Source organism: Dipodomys spectabilis, unplaced genomic scaffold (assembly GCF_019054845.1).
Source record: "Dipodomys spectabilis isolate Male_0828 unplaced genomic scaffold, ASM1905484v1 ptg000499l, whole genome shotgun sequence".
Classification (NCBI taxonomy): domain Eukaryota; kingdom Metazoa; phylum Chordata; class Mammalia; order Rodentia; family Heteromyidae; genus Dipodomys; species Dipodomys spectabilis.
The window spans coordinates 939,542-955,635 of NW_024871176.1; the positions used below are offsets into that span (position 1 = coordinate 939,542).

A 16,094-nucleotide genomic window follows, 5' to 3' on the forward strand; every position below is an offset into this window, starting at 1 on the left:
AGTACTTAAAACAAAAAACTAGTTGCAGTAGTTGGGCATGCTGAGCTTCTATGAGCTCCTACTTTGTCTTAAATGATAGCCATTAACCACATATGACTACTATTACTGCAGTCCTCCTGTTGAACACCAATAGTTTACTCCTGTAATTCTACCTATTCAGGAAGGTTGAGATCTGAGAATCCCAGTTCAAAGCCAGCCAGGACAGTAAAGTCCATGAAACACTTTTTTTTTTTTGCCAGTCCTGGGGCTTGAACTCAGGGAGTGGGCACTGTCCCTAAGCTTCTTTTGTTCAAGGTTAGCACTCTAGCACTTTGAGACACAGTACCAGTCCATGAAACTCTTATCTCCAATTAACAAGCAAAAAGCCAGATATAGAGCTGTGGCTCTACTTCTACACTGTACTGTGGTAGAGTACTAGCCTTGATGGAAAAAGCTAAGAGAAAGAGTCAGGCTCTGAGAAAGCCCTACAACCATTCCCCCCACCCCCCAAAAAAAATAAAAAGAGGAAGGAAGCTGTTACAGATTTCTACGTTTACTGCTTTAAATAACATACAAAACCAGGCCCTTGTCTTCCCACCTGCTTGGCCACATTCAAAGACCTATCAGTTCCTTTGTTACCCAAAAATAGTAGAAAAACAATGCTGAAGATGTACTACAGTCTCAACACCAGAGAATAATATTAACATACTGCAAACCTTCTTGAATTATCTTTCTCCATCTCTGTCTTCTCATCCTCCCACACTTGGCACTTGGTTCCCTAAAGCACTGTGCTCCCCCATTCCAAACTCTCCCCCAATCTTCTAATTCAGCTGCTGCTCTCATACTCCTCTGCATCTCCTCTATACTCGTATAGCTGTTATTATATTTATTATTATTATTATTTATTTGGGGGTACTTTTTTTTGGGGGGGTTGGGTCTGGTCATGGGCCTGAACTCTGGGCCTGGGTGCTGTCCCTCAGCTCTTCAGCTCAAGGCTAGCACTCTGAGCCATAGCACTAGTTCTTTTTCTGCTTATGTGGTATTGGGAATCGAACCCAGGACCTCATGCGTGTGAGGCAAGCACTCTACCACTGAGCCAGCTTCCTAGCCCCGAGTACTGGGGTTTGAACTCAGGACAGGTTCTCTACCATTTATGTAATCCACATATCCCAGTGCATTTTCTTTAGCTATTTTTCAGGTAGAGTATTATGGCTTGCTTGTTTTTGTTTTTGGGGTGTGTGTGTGTGTGTGTGTGTGTGTGTGTGTGTGTGTGTGTGTGTGTGTGTGTGTGTGTGTGTGTGTGTGTGTGTGTGTGTGTGTGTGTGTGTGTGTGTGTGTGTTGGTCATGGGGCTTGAACTCAGAGCCTATGTGCTATCTCTGAGCTTTTTTGCTTAAGGCTAGTGCCCTATCACTTGAGCCACAGCTCCACTTCTAGCTTTGTGGTGGTTAATTGGAGATAAGAGTCTGATGGTTTCTTGTCTGGGCTAATTTTGAACCTCAATCCTCTGATCTCAGCCTAAGTAGCCAGTAGCATGAGCCACCAGTGTCTGGCAGAATCTCATGTTTTTGCCCAGAGTTGGCCTCAGACTGCAGTCCTCTTATTTACATCTCTTGCATGGCTGAGATCACAGTCAAAAGCTATCATCTTGTTTCGTGATTGAGATGGGATCTCCCAGACTATTTGTCCATGCTAGCCCAAACTGCAGTCCTGATTGTGGCCTCCTGGGTAGTTGAAATGATAGATGTTAACCACCACACCCAACTCAAATTTTTTTTTTTTGTGGGTAGTGGGGCTTGAACTCAGGGCATGGGTGCTGTTCCTGAGCTCTTCTGCTCAAAGCTAGCAGTCTACCACTTTGAACCACAGCGCCATTTCTGGTTTTCTGGTGGTTGATTAGAGCTAAAGTTGACAGGCTGGCTTTGAACCACAATCTTGGCCACTTGAGTAGCTAGGATTACTGAGCCACTGGCACATGGCTGTTTTTTTTTTTTGGCTGTTTTGTTTTTAATTATCTTTTTTTCCTTAGCTGGAGATCAACCCAAAACCTATGCAAAGGCAGGAACTCTACCTTTTGGCCATACCCCAGTTCAGAAATGTTTTCTTTTACCTTGTCTCATAAATATAGTAACACATATGACAGAAAGCAAGTTCCCAGGTTGCTGTAACCAAGAACACAATTCCACAGTAACCAAGTCCAGCACTCTCCCTGCCAGCCAGGATTAGTTTCTACTAGGTGACTCACTTTCCCCCCTGGTGGTCTAGTCCTTGTCACTTCCTCTTCTGCTTTCAAGGTCTGGAAGAAGCTGCCACTGAGCCCTATGCAGAAGGACCATTTTGCCACCCTGATGGCACAGGGGAAGGGAGGAAACCAGATGAGCAGGTTTGCAAAATGTTTTTTCATATGTGTTGTCTTTTTTTTTTTTCTAATTGGGCACAACCCTACTCTCTGGTAGACATTTACCCTTAAATAATTAAATTAATTATTATGTTATTGTACTGGAGATTGAGCCAGAGCATGCTAAGCAAGCAACTACCACAAAGCCATATTTTACTAAGCAGTATTTCCAACCCTACCTAAATTTTAATTTTTGGTGCCAGACCTAGTGCTTGAACTCAGGGATTGGACACTGTCCTTGAGCTTTTTTTTTTTTTTTTTGGGGGGGGGGGGGGTCGGTCATGGGGCTTTGACTCTGTGCCTGGGCACTGTCCCTGAGCTCCTCAGCTCAAGGCTAGTGCTCTACCACTTGAGCCACAGCGCCACTTCCGGTTTTCTGGTGGTTAATTGGAGGTAAGAGTCTCAAGGACTTTCCTACTGGGGCTGGCTTTGAACTGTGATCCTCAGATCTCAGCTTCAAGGCGTGAACCATGGGCACTGGATCCTTGAGCTTTTTTGCTCAAGGCTAAGCATTGTACCACTGGAACCACAACTCCATTTCAGGATTTTTTCTGTCAATTGTAAAGCCTGAACTCAGGGCCTGGTGCTGCTGCTCCTGAGCTCTTTTGTTCAAGGCTAGCACTCTACCACTTTGAGGCACAGTGCTACTTCTAGTTCTTGAGTGGTTAATTGGAGATAAGAGTCTCACCAAGGACTTTTCTACCCAGTCTGGATTTGAATCATGAACCTCAGATCTCAGCCTCCTGAATAGCTAGGATTCTAAGCATGAGCCAACAGTGCCAGGCCACTTCTCACATAGCCAAAGGACTGATGGCCCGGGCTACTCAGGAGGATGAGATCTGATGATCACGGTTGGAAGTCAACCTGGGCAGGAAAGTCTGTTAGACTTTTTTTTTGGTTGTTGTTGGTCGTGGGGCCTGAACTCTGGGCCTGGGCGCTGTCCCTCAGCTCTTCAGCTCAAGACTAGCACTTTACAACTTGAGCCACTGCACCATTTCTGGCCTTTTCTGGTTATATGGTACTGAGGAATCAAACCCTGGGCCTCAAGCATGCAAGGCAAGCACTCTACCACTGAGCCACCTTCCCAGCCCCTTGTTAGACTCTTCTCTCCATTAAACTATCAAAAAAGAGTGAAGGGTGCGGTGGCTCAAGTGATAGATCTCTAGCCTTGAGCAAAAGAAGCTCAGGGACAGCACCTAGGCCCTGAGTTCAAACCCCAGGATCAAGCACCAAAAAAAAAAAAAAAGTCTCATGTACTTTCCTGCCCATGCTGGCTTTGAACCATTATTCTCAGGTCTTAGATCTTAGGCCTCTGAGTAGTCAGGATATTAGGCTTGAGCCACTGGTACCCAGCCACCTCTGGATTTCTGTGGTTGGTCATAGCTGCTTCCTCACAAATGAGCTGTGCTGTTTTTAATCCAAGAAAGCTGTACTTGCCCCATCTGTTAAGTAACTAAACCCTTTTGGGGGATTGCATGCTACAGGACTTTGTAATACAAGCTTGATCATTACTATTTGCTAGCAGTTTCCTATCTAGAGTCCTATTAGGTCATTTAGTTAACTACTCTCTCCATAGCAACTGTCTAGTTAACTCAAATAGCAGCTAAAAATCTTCCCAGGCAAAGTCACACAGGAATGACAGGATCGAGAGAATGATATTAGTATATCTAAGCACCTAGATCCTCAAATGAGGAAGCATCTGGACTCTGGAATGCCTGTAGGACACATAAGCTCCTATAAGACTGTTTACATAGACTCAAGATCTTACTTTGCCAAGAATCTTTCTAGTTTGCCTTCTGAAGACCAGCAGAGAACAGCTAGAAGCATTACATAATCCAGAAACAGCACACATGCAATCCAATTGTTTTTATTTTAGAAATCATTTATTATGTTTTATTCCATTTGCAAAAGGTATGTAGGCTAATTTCAACTTCACAAACACAGAAAACTATAAAAATTTTAAAAAATCACTGCCATCAAGAAATCTCTCTCCAAATAGAAAAGACAAAAAAAAAGTCTCCACAGATATTTGTTAAATTACTTTTTCAATGCTTTTTTTTTTGGTACAAGTAATGAGGACATAGATAGGTAATAAGATGAATATGCATATATACAGTATTAGAAATGGAATATAAGCTTTTATTTTCTTTAAAAATTTTTAGCATAAGACAATGAAATACAATTGTAGTAACAATCTTTAATTCTACAGTAATATATGACTTCTAAACTGAAATTTCCATGACTGCATTCTTTATAGATAACTGATATCAATCAGCTTTTTTTTTTTGGGTGTCCGGTCGTGGGGTCTGTCTGAACTCTGGGCCTGGGCGCTATCCCTCCGCTCTTCAGCTCAAGGCTAGCACTCTACCACTTGAGCCACAGTGCCACTTCCGGCTTTTTTCTTTTTGCTTATGTGGTGCTGAGGAATCGAACCCAGGGCCTCAGGCATGTAAGGCAAGCGCTCTACCACTGAGCCACCTTCCCAGCCCTCAACCAGCTTAATAGATCCCGTCAGAATATATAATTATGTATGTATATGTTAAGTACCATTTACATCTAAATTAGCATGATTTTAACATATTCAAGACATGATTTAATAATTGTGCAGCATTCAGTGTTATGCTGCTGTACCACTTGCTTGTTATTAGGAGGTTGGCTTTTTTTTTTTTTTTTGCTAGTCCTGGGCTTGAACTCAGGGCCTGGGCACTGTCCCTGAGCTTCTTTTTGCTCAAGGCTAGTTTTCTATTACTCGAGTCACAGCCCCACTTTTGTCTTTTTCTGTTTCCAGGGCTTCATACATGCTAGGCAAGCACTCTACCACTAAGCCACATTCCCAGTCCATGAATGATTATATTTTGAAAGTAAAAGTTATATTTTCACTATTTGTTTTTAATTTTTTGTCTTCATTTTGAATGGTTGAGAGGAGTTATAAACAAACATCAACTAATCAACTATGTTTTAATGTTTGATTTTACTCCCTTACTACTGTATTTTTGTTTTTGTTGAGCCTGGGGATCAAAACCAGGACCTTGTGCATGACAGGCTAGCACTCTACCACTGAACTACATCCCCTATCACTAGTGTTTGCTAAACATTTTTACTTCTTGTTCCCAACTTTTTGTTGCTATTTTTGGGACACAGGGTCTCCCTTTGGAGTCCAGGCAGGCCTCAAACTCAAAATCCTCCCTCCTGCTTCAGCCTCCTGAATGCTGGGATTATCAGCACATACCAAGACCCTTCCTTTCCGGCTCCAAGATTTTATTATGAAAAATTTCGAACAGAAAAAGGTTGGCAAACACATCACCACCTAGAGCCTACAGTAATCACTCTAGTACTATAGGTTTGTCAATCTATCTGCCACCAATCCATTGAGGTAGGTGTGTGTGTGTGTGCGTGTGTGTGTGCGTCCTGGAGCTTGACTTAAGGTCCTAAGCGCTGTCCTTTGTCTCTCCCGCCTGCGCGCGGGTGCTGTCCCTGAGCTCTTTTACTCAAGGCTAGCCCCCTACCACTTTGCACCAGAGCTCCACTTCTGGTTTTCTCCTGGTTACTTGGAGATAAGAGCCTCAGGCACATTCCTGCCCAGGCTGGCTTCAAGCGCCTTGAGCTACCAGCGCCTGGATCCCTTAGCTTTTCGCTCAAGGCTCTACCACTTTGAGCTGTGCACAGCGCCACTTCTGGTTTTCTTGGTGGTTAATTGGAGATAAGAGTCTCACAGACCTTCCTGCCCAGGCTGGCTTCGAACTGCCATCCTCAGATCTCAGCCTCGTGAGCAGTTGGGATGACAGGTGTGAGACACCGGCCCCGGACCACGTTTCATTTTTAACGAAGGCTAAGCCTGTAGATGCAAGTCCTCCCTGTGGCCCGGGCATTACAGGGTGTGAACGTGGAAAAGCGTCAAGAGCGGGGTCCAGCTGGGCCCTGGACGGGGGGGGGGGGGGGGGGGAGCCCACCGCGTATTTGAACCCAGACCCCATCGGAGACCCGGCTCCCCCCGCTGCCCGTAACATGGGGTCTCACCTTGTGAGGGAGGATTAAAGATGCACACCGCCGGAAGCACGCCACAGTGTGGGGGGTAGGTGTGGAGACACCCGCGGCCACGCGGCAGGACTGACCGAGGCTGCGGGCCTCGCGCCGGGCGGGTCGGCTTCCTCCGCTCCGGCGCCACGCGCGCGCGCGCTGAGTGACAGCCGTGCGCAGACCCCGGCACCAGCCGGGTCACACCTCAGTGAGCGCTCACAAAGGCCGGCGAGGCGGGCGGCACCGCCGAAGGGGAGGGGCGGGGGGCGGGGAGGACACCGGCTCAGGGAGTCCCAGCCACTCATCCAATCCACGCTGCCTGCGAGGGGATTGCGTCGGGGGACAGAAATTCAAGGCTAGCGGGCTCCCTCAGTGCCGGGGGAGTTGGGGAGGGGGCGCGCCGGATCGCGCGCACGCGCAGTCGTCGCTTGCGCGTCCCCTTTAAGAGGATTCCCTCGGCGGCGCGCGTGGACCCCCTGCGCGCTTCCGCTCGGCGTTCCCACAATGCTGCGCGGCTGAGCGCCGCGGAGCCCGCGGGGACGCTGCGGGGGCGCCAGTGGCAGAGGCGGCGCCTGTGGCGGCGGCGGCTGAGGCGACGTGGGCTGCGGCGGGCCCGCGGCGTCGGCCGGTGCGGATGTCGGGCTGGGCGGACGAGCGAGGCGGCGAGGGCGACGGGCGCATCTACGTGGGGAACCTGCCCACCGACGTGCGGGAGAAGGACCTGGAGGACCTGTTCTACAAGTACGGCCGCATCCGCGAGATCGAGCTCAAGAACCGGCACGGCCTGGTGCCCTTCGCCTTCGTGCGCTTCGAGGACCCGCGGTGAGACTCGCGCCCCCCGGCCGGTTCCTCGCGAGTTTTGGCTCGGGAGGCCGTATCTGGGCTCCGGGGGCCCCGCGCGTTGTCTGGCTCGCGGCCGCGCTCCCCTCCCGCCCTTTGCCCTGGGCCCGAAGTCGCCGTTAGCGGAGAGCAGGCGGCGGGGATGGGGGGCGCCCCGAAGGGGTTCCTGTGGTGGAGCGGATCCCCCACCGCGCGCGCCGGGCCCGGGCCTTCTAATGGAATGGGGGAACCTTCTAAAGTGCCCGGGGGTGGGTCTCGCCAATCCGACCGGTTGTGGGGGGTCTTAGTCCCGGCCGCGGGGAGTCGGTGATGTGGAAACCCGGCGGGCCGCGCGCCCGAAGCGCTCCGGGGCTCGGCGAGGGCGAGGAGTCCGCTTAGAGGCTGCACCCTGCCCTGCTCCCCGCTTTGTCCGCGTCGTGTGCGGGCGGCCAGCGGTGCCCTCGGGGTCCTGCCGGGCGGCGGGAAGCACCCCAAGGCTTTGGTGGCTCAGGACGCACAGCTGTTCTTCACCCCACAAACAGAACTAGGCGTGCTTACACCCCTAAATGATGGACGCCTGCGCCTCTCTCTCTGCTCCTTACTTTGAACATCGCTGTGTTCTGTCAAGTGGCACACGCTGTACGTTTAGCACTTTTAGCCACCGTGAGGCGGCTAAAATGAGGAGGAAATCTGGGGAGTTGTTGAGAAAAGAGGCTGGCTATTCAGCGAAGGAGATAAGATTTGAAGCCCCTGTTCTCCTCTTAAAATACATAGTTACTCTTTGATCTGTTACATTCTCATTCAGCCCTACCATAACAAAAGCCCTATTCTGATATCAGTGTGTGAAGCTTTCAACAACGCATTCTCACATTAGTATCTTATTTAGTCCTTACAGTAACTTTGGGAGGTAGGCATATTATTCAAGTTAGAGATGTATAAGTTTGAATAAATACTTGACAAAAAGCCACTAACTTGATAGAAAGCCACTAAGCCCTTTGTATTCAAAGTCCAAGTTTAAGTGCTAGTACTTCTGCTCCAGGCATATAATCTGTTGGCTTGGGGTGCCCTGGACATGCTTTTCTTTGGGGGGGTCTCCCCATGTAGCCCAGGCTGGACTCAAACTAGAGATCCTTTTACCTTAGAACCCTTCCCCCCCCCCCCCACTAGACTTGTGGGTATGTTTGACAGGCTATATGTGAGTGGCTCTGGCACTGAATGGTACCTTCAGCTCTGCTTGTCTATAGAAGGTGCAAGGCTTTTTTTTGGGGGGAGGGTCAGTCGTGGGGCTTGAATTCTGGGCCTGGGCGCCCTCTCTCAGCTCTTCAGCTCAAGGCTAGTGCTCTACCACTTGAGCCACAGCGCCACTTCTGGTTTTCTGGTGGTTTATTGGAGAGATCACAGCCTGGGTTTGAACCGCAATCCTCAGATCTCAGCCTCCTTAATAGCTAGGATTACAGGCATGAGCCACCAGCGCCTGGCTTGGCAAGGCCATTTTTAACTAGAACTTCTAAGAAAAATTGAACTTGAGAAAAATTGAACTTAATAAGTAATTGTAAAAAGCATTTTCTTAGCACTCGAGGCTTTTTAGGTCCAATTCTCAGCCCATTGGGGGGAAAAAAAAAGTTTTTACCTTTTGATAAAATTTTGTCAGGGTGGATTTTGACAAGGCAGTTATCCAAATTGTGTAAAAAGTTACATTTAGGTCAGCCTCTGTAGAGCCTGCCTGGTGTCTGCCAGCCCACCATGCTCAGGCTCCAGACCCAGCCCTATAGGCCCTCAGGCTTGGTGGTCCACCACTGGAGGAGCTGTTCGCAGCGATGGGCCCTTGAGGACCTTACTGGATCGCCCAGAAGCCCAGTTACAGTGCCAGAGTCCCAAGTTGGTGGCTGCAGCCTGGCTCCAGAGAGGGGGGGAGTGGGAACTGCCAGAGGCCAAGGCCCTACTGCAATGAGAATGAAGATTTATGGAAACTTACAGAAAATAAAGTTGTTTTGTGTCAAAAAGAAATGTCAGTTGAAGCACCAGAAGAAACAGATGAAAATGATTTGATCCTGCAGGAGTTGGGGGTCAGGAGGCAATGTTGTTTACTTCACAGATAATTGATACATATCAGTAATATGCTTCATTTAAAAGATGGCATTTTGGAATCCTGGAATACTTTCCAAGTGAAATAGGTGGCCTTAGACATGCATCTGCTAGCACTGGGGGATCAGATGCCTATAAAGACATGAAATATGAAGGAGGGGTGCACAGAGTACAGCGAGTGCCAAAGACCAAGAAGCAAGGCTGCATCCATACTCACACCATGACAGTGGTAATCTTGTCCCAACCTACTGAAATTTATCTGATAATTAATCCAAAAGATTTGAGAATTGACACTACATGAGCCAGTGGAGCTGGGGGCCAACCACAGACAGTGCTGTCCGGATAGTTCATCTTCTAACAGGTATTGTTTTCTGAGTGCCAGCAAGAGAGATCACAACTACAAAACAGCGAAACAGCTATGAAAAAGCTGTGTGCAAAGCTGAACAGTGTGTATCTGGAGGAAGAAACAAGTAAAAGATACAGTGCTAGGAAATTCCAGGCTGGAACTAAAGGAAGGTCAGAGAAAATAGCATACAATTTTCCACAGAACAAGGTCATAGAATAAACAAATCACTGCATGATCGGGAGGTTTTATGCAAAGAGACTGTCTAGGTGAACTCACATACTCACTGAAGGACTATGCTGCTTATGAATCTTTAGTAGAAATCATTTCCAAAAAAGACTTAAGTTGATTTGTTATTCATGTTTTTCCTAAAATGATAAGGAAAATTTTTTGGAAAGAAAAAAAAGTTACACTTAAAAGGTTTTGGTTTTGCTGTGCCTCAGTGGCTCATGCTTGTAATCCTAGCTATTTAGCAGGCTGAGATCTGAGGATGGTGATTTGAAGTTAGCCCAGGCAGACAAATCCATTTATCCAGTCAAAAACAAGAAGTGGTGCTGTGATTCAAGTGGTAGATAACCAGCCTTGAGCACAGAGGCTCAGGGACAGCACCCAGGCCCAGAGTTCAAGCCCCGCATCTGACCAAAAAAAAAAAAAAAGGTTTTGGTTTTGCTGGGCACAGGCGGGATTCTTTTTTTCCCTCTTAACTGGAGGTGAGAGTCTCACAGATTTTCCTGTTCAGGCTAGCTTTGAACCTTGATTCCCAGATGTCAGCCTCTTGAGTAGTTAGCCACTTGAGGTGTGACCCACTGGCACCTAGTAGTGAGAGTATTTTCAATTAACTACCAAAAAGCTGGAAGTGGAACTGTGGCTCAAATGGTAAGTGTTCTAGCATTGAGCAAAAAAGCCCAGTGTCAGCACCTGAGTTCAAGCCCCAGAACTGTCACAAAAAGAAAAAAAAGAAGAAGAAAAAAACGCAGTTGCAGCTGGGTATCGGTGGCTCACACCTGTAATCCTAACTACTCAGGAGGCTGAGATCTGAGGATCACAGTTCAAAGCCAGCCCAGGCAGGAAAGTCCAGTTAACCAGCAGCAATCCAGAAGTGGTGCTGTGGCTCAAATGGCAGAGTGCTCGTCTGGTGCTAAAGAGCTCAGGGACAGCGCTCAGGCCCAGAGTTAGAGCCCCATGACTACTCCCCCCCCCCCCCCAAAAAAAAATGCAACTGGATTTGTCCATTGCAGCACCTCTATAATTTCAGCACCAGCGCCACAAAAAAAACCCAAAAAACGCCTTCCCCCCTCCAAAAAAACCCCCATGGCATTTGTATTTCATTCCTCTCACCTTTCTTTCCTTTTTAGTGGTAATACTAGGGCTTTTAAACTCAGGCCCTCATGTTCTCATGTATAGCTTTCTTGCTCATGTGTGATCCTGCTATTTGAGTATTTTGCTGGCTAACTGGTGATAGGGTCCTGCAGACCTTTTCTGCCCTGGTTGGTTTCAAAGCAGTCTTTCAAATCTCAGCCTCTTGTGGTGCTGGGAAAATGGCTCAGTGGTAGAGTGCTTGCCTTGCATGCATGAAGCCCTCCTTTTGATTCCTCAGCACCACATAAGCAGTAAAAGCAGGAAGTGGGGCTGAGGCTCAAGTGGTAGAGCACTAGTCTACAGCTGAAGAGCTGAGGGACAGCGCCCAGGTCCAGAGTACAGGCCCCACGACCAACCAAAAAAAAAAAAATCTGAGCCTCTTTTTTTTTTGTCCATCCTGGGGCTTGAACTCTGGGCTGGGCACTGTTCCTGCGCTCTTCAGCTCAAGGGGAGCGCTCTACCACTTGAGCTACAGTGCCACTTCGGGTTTTCTGGTGGTTTATTGGAGATAGGAGTCTCACAGTCTTTCCTGCCCAGGCTGGCTTTGAACCGAGATCCTCAGATCTCAGCCTCTTGAGTAGCTAGGATTACAGGCGTGAGCCACCAGCGCCCAGCTTATCTCAGCCTCTAGGATTACAGACATCAGCTACTAGTGCTGGTTTAGTTTCCAGTCCCCCTACCTCCCCCCCCCAGTTCTGGGCTTGAACCTAGAGCCTAGGCATTGTCCCTGAGCTTCTTTTGCTCAAAGGTAGCACTCTACCACTTGAGCCACAGTGTACTTCCAGTTTTTTGTTTTTTTTTTTCTTTTTGGGTCCAGTTGTGGGGCCTGAACTCTGGGCCTGGGCGCTGTCCCTCAGCTCTTCAGCTCAAGGCTAGCACTCTACCACTTGAGCCACTGAGCCACTTCCGGCTTTTTTCTTTTTGCTTATGTGGTGCTGAGGAATCAAACCCAGGGCCTCATGCATGCAAGGCAAGCACTCTACCACTGAGCCACCTTCCCAGCCCCCAGTTTTTTTCTTATATGTGGTACTGAGGAATCAAACCCCAGGCTTCATGCATGTTAGGCAAGCACTCTAGCACTAAGCCACACACCGAGGCCCCGAACCAATTTTTTTTTTCTTTTGGTCAGTTATGGGGCCTGAATTCTGGGCCTGGGCGCTGTCCCTCAGCTCTTCAGCTCAAGAATAGCTCTTTACCACTTGGGCCACAGTGCCACTTCTGGGTTTTTCTGCTTATGTGGTGCTGAGGAATTGAACCCAGGGCCTCATGCATGCAAGGCAAGCACTCTGCCACTGAGCCACCTTCCCAGTCCCCCTGAACCTATTTTTTTTTTTTTTGGGTCCGGTCATGGGGCCTGAACTCTGGGCCTGGGCACTGTCCCTCAGCTCTTCAGCTCAAGGCTAGCGCTCTACCACTTGAGCCACAGCACCACTTCCGGCTTTTTTCTCTTTGCTTATGTGGTGCTGAGGAATCAAACCCAGGGCCTCAGGCATGCAAGGCAAGCGCGCTACCACTGACCCACCTTCCCAGCCCCCTGAACCTATTTAAAATGGGTCTTTTCATAGGTTTTATGAGGCCTTTATTATTGAAGCCTAATGTATATACATTTTGAGAAACTACTCACCAAGTTTCGAGAAACTTAGTGGCAAAATCTCTCAACAGGATTTTTTTGTTTTTCTAAATCAATCCTTTTATTTGTAATCTGACTACCCTATTACAGTTTTATAGAGTTTTATGTCTGACAGTTGTGAAGATTAATTCAGTGCCATTAAAGATCTTTAAAGCGAAAGTATATACATATCCTACTTTGTTCTATTTTTCCTTGTCAGTTTCCCCTCTTAATCATTTGTCCCTTTCATTAGAAAGTCATTCAGACTCCTGGGCACCTCTGACTCCAAATTTTTCTTTGCAGAGATGCTGAGGATGCAATTTATGGAAGGAATGGATATGATTATGGCCAGTGCCGGCTTCGTGTGGAGTTTCCCAGGACTTATGGAGGCCGGGGTGGGTGGACCCGAGGCGCAAGGAGTGGGCCTCCTACAAGAAGATCTGACTTCCGAGTTCTTGTTTCAGGTATGTTCCTTTGTCACTGAGATCATGCATGTAAACTGCTTAGCACAGTCTACAGATGAGTAATGTCAACTGTTAATTCTGTGCACGAGACACATGGGCTTTTCAATAGCCTATGCATGTACAGTGATAGTCTAAAGCCCTGCATTGGCTTGTCAGTGAGGTAGGTACCCTGTAATTTAAACTGCACTACAGTTCAGCCTTGGTAGAACATAAACTTGCTTGGAAAGGGGTTCCTTATTGTGGAGAATGAAAGATGATGGCAAAACGCTTAGAGCTACAATTCTATTTTCTTTTGGAATGTACCTTGATTTCTGTTTAATTAAAAGATACTACAGGGGGCTGGGAAGGTGGCTCAGTGGTAGAGTGCTTGCCTTGCATGTATGAGGCCCTGGGTTCAATTCCTCAGCACCACATAAGCAAAAAAAGCCAGAAGTGGCGGGTAGAGCACTAGCCTTGAGCTGAAGAGCTCAGGGACAGTGCCCAGGCCTGAGTTCAGGCCCCATGGACCAAAAAAAAAAAAAAAAAGATATTACAGGAGCCAGATTCTAACAACTTGCTTAAAAAGGCCAGATTTTTGAATGTATATTAAAAAAAAAACAAAACAACAACTTAGCTAATGGAAACCCCACAACTTGTAATCTTGGAGACTGTAATGGAAATTAATAGTGCATATCTGTCTAGTATTTATAAATGATAAAATGCTAAACTCAGCTGTTTATATATCTTTGAAACATTTCTAAAGTGGTAAAAATACCTAGGGCCTTCTGCATGTTGCAGGGGAGTACTGGACACTGGTAGAAATGTTTGAGCTTTGCACTTTTTTAGGATTGTGAATGTCTGAACCACAGCAGAATCCCATGTTCTTAAGAGTGATACTCAATATCTGCCTCTCTTGTGCCCCTTTGTGAAGTTTTTAACCCTAGAGCTCTATTCCCTCCTTCAAGATGTCATACATTATCTTTTTTTCTCTCCATGCTGCTCTGAAATCCTGCTTAGAAAACTATTAGGAAATGGCTGCAGTCCTGAGCTGTGAGCGGTAAACACAGCCTTTGAGAGCAGGAGCACATTTCCCTTTCATGACATCAGGTAGGGTTGTATGACTCCCAACTAGTTTTAGCATCTGAGTTATTACTCCCCCCACCCACCCCCAACTATAGTGAAGAATGTTGGTGATCTCTTTAAGAGGTACTTTGGTTTGTCAGTATTCATTTCTGTAGGAAAACAAACTGTAGGTATTTGTTGTTGATTTGCTACCTTCAGCTAAACTTTATTTCACTTGTTTGAGAATTCCTATGTCCTGGGAAACTTGGTCAGGCAAGAAATAATTGGCACTGATAAATTTCATAATGGGAAAAAATTGAAGAACAAAGAAATGCTGTGAATTCCTAAAGGTACTAAAACCTGCAATGGGATGCTCTGTTGAGACTTTGGTCTCTTAAAAGTTAAAGACCAGCTTCACCATGTACTTTAGTGTTTTTCTCTTCATTTTCTGTCCCATGTAGAGTTGTGATTTGGAGACTCATGGGGATTAAATTATTTATAGGGGAAAGACCATAGGTATTACTGAATCTTAACAGGACAGCTAACATGGCTAAAGAAATTAGGCTCTTATGTTCTCTATGCCTAGGACTTCCTCCATCAGGCAGCTGGCAGGACCTGAAAGATCACATGAGAGAAGCTGGGGATGTCTGCTATGCAGATGTTCAGAAGGACGGAATGGGGATGGTTGAATATCTCAGAAAAGAAGACATGGAATATGCCTTGCGCAAACTGGATGACACCAAATTCCGCTCTCATGAGGTAGGGTCAGTACTTTGTGGGTTTTTTTTTTTTTTGGGGGGGGGGGGTGGTTGGTGGTAGGGATTGAACCCAGTGCCTTACTTGTTTGGCCCTTTTTTTGTTTGCTTTTTGTTGTTGTTGTTATTCACCTTCTTGAGCCAGAGCTCTACTTCCATCTTTTTGCCAGTTAATTGGAAATAACAAGTCTCCTGGATTTTTCTGTCCTGGCTGCCTTGATTCTCAGATCTTAGCCTCCTGAGTAGCTAAGATGATAAGTGTGAGGCACCATCACTTGGGCCAATTTTCTTCTTTTTGGATATGTGATAAGAATACCTCCTTCTTTAATGTGATGAAGGAACAGTGTCATGTAGATTAAGTGCTCAAAACTTAACTATTGTGGTTGGGAATGTGGCTTAGTCGTAGACTACTTGCCTAGCATGCATGAAGACTTGGATTTGATTCCTCAGTATACCACATAAGAGAAAAAGCCAGAAGTGGTGCTGTAGTACAGGTGGTAGAGTGCTAGTCTTGAGCAAAAGAAGCTCAGGGACAGTGTCCAAGCCCTGAGTTCAAGCCCCAGGACAAACAAAAACAACTATTGTTAGGCAGCCAGGTTAGGTAAAGGATTTGCTTGTTATTCTGGTACTTACTTTTTTCTTTGTCTTTGAATTTCAGGGTGAAACCTCCTACATCAGAGTTTATCCTGAGAGAAGCACAAGCTATGGCTACTCACGTTCTCGGTCTGGGTCAAGGGGCCGTGACTCTCCATACCAAAGCAGGGGCTCCCCACACTACTTTTCTCCTTTCAGACCCTATTGAGACAAGTGATGGGAAATTTCTTTTTTTTTTTAGATGACCTGAGCTGCTTTGTCCTCAGGATCTACATTCCAGATTGATAATTTAGTGTCTAGGAAATTTTTAAGAAACTTTTTTAAGGAAAAAAAAAAAAAAGAAAAATGACATAATTTCTACCAGGGCCATGTTAGCAGCAAAACGTTTTAAACTGCACAAGTGGTTGTGGTTCAGAAACAAGTTGTATATTTTTTACCCAATTATGGGAAAAGAAATCAGTGCTGTGTCTTTGTGGGCTGTTTTGCTCTGAATATCAGCAGTTACTGTGACTGAGTTGGCCCATTCTGTTTAGAAATATATTTTAAATGTTTAGTAATTGATAAGTGTGGTTGTCCTTGATTGTACACACAGTATAGTAGCAGCAGAGGCTAAAAAAATGCAATCACTGAGT

At 46.6% G+C, this 16,094-nt stretch overlaps 1 protein-coding gene and 1 pseudogene across 1 annotated transcript; both read left to right on the plus strand.

Annotated features, from left to right (window-relative positions):
- Positions 1-6,903: 6,903 nt before the first annotated feature.
- Srsf9 (serine and arginine rich splicing factor 9) lies at positions 6,904-16,047 on the plus strand. The gene is made up of 4 exons (XM_042669636.1): positions 6,904-7,215; positions 12,912-13,072; positions 14,700-14,872; positions 15,527-16,047. The coding sequence occupies exons 1-4, from the start codon at positions 7,028-7,030 to the stop codon at positions 15,668-15,670; spliced, it is 666 nt and encodes a 221-aa protein (XP_042525570.1). The 5' UTR covers positions 6,904-7,027; the 3' UTR covers positions 15,671-16,047.
- On the plus strand, positions 9,243-10,036 carry LOC122099055 (annotated as a pseudogene).
- Positions 16,048-16,094: the final 47 nt, after the last annotated feature.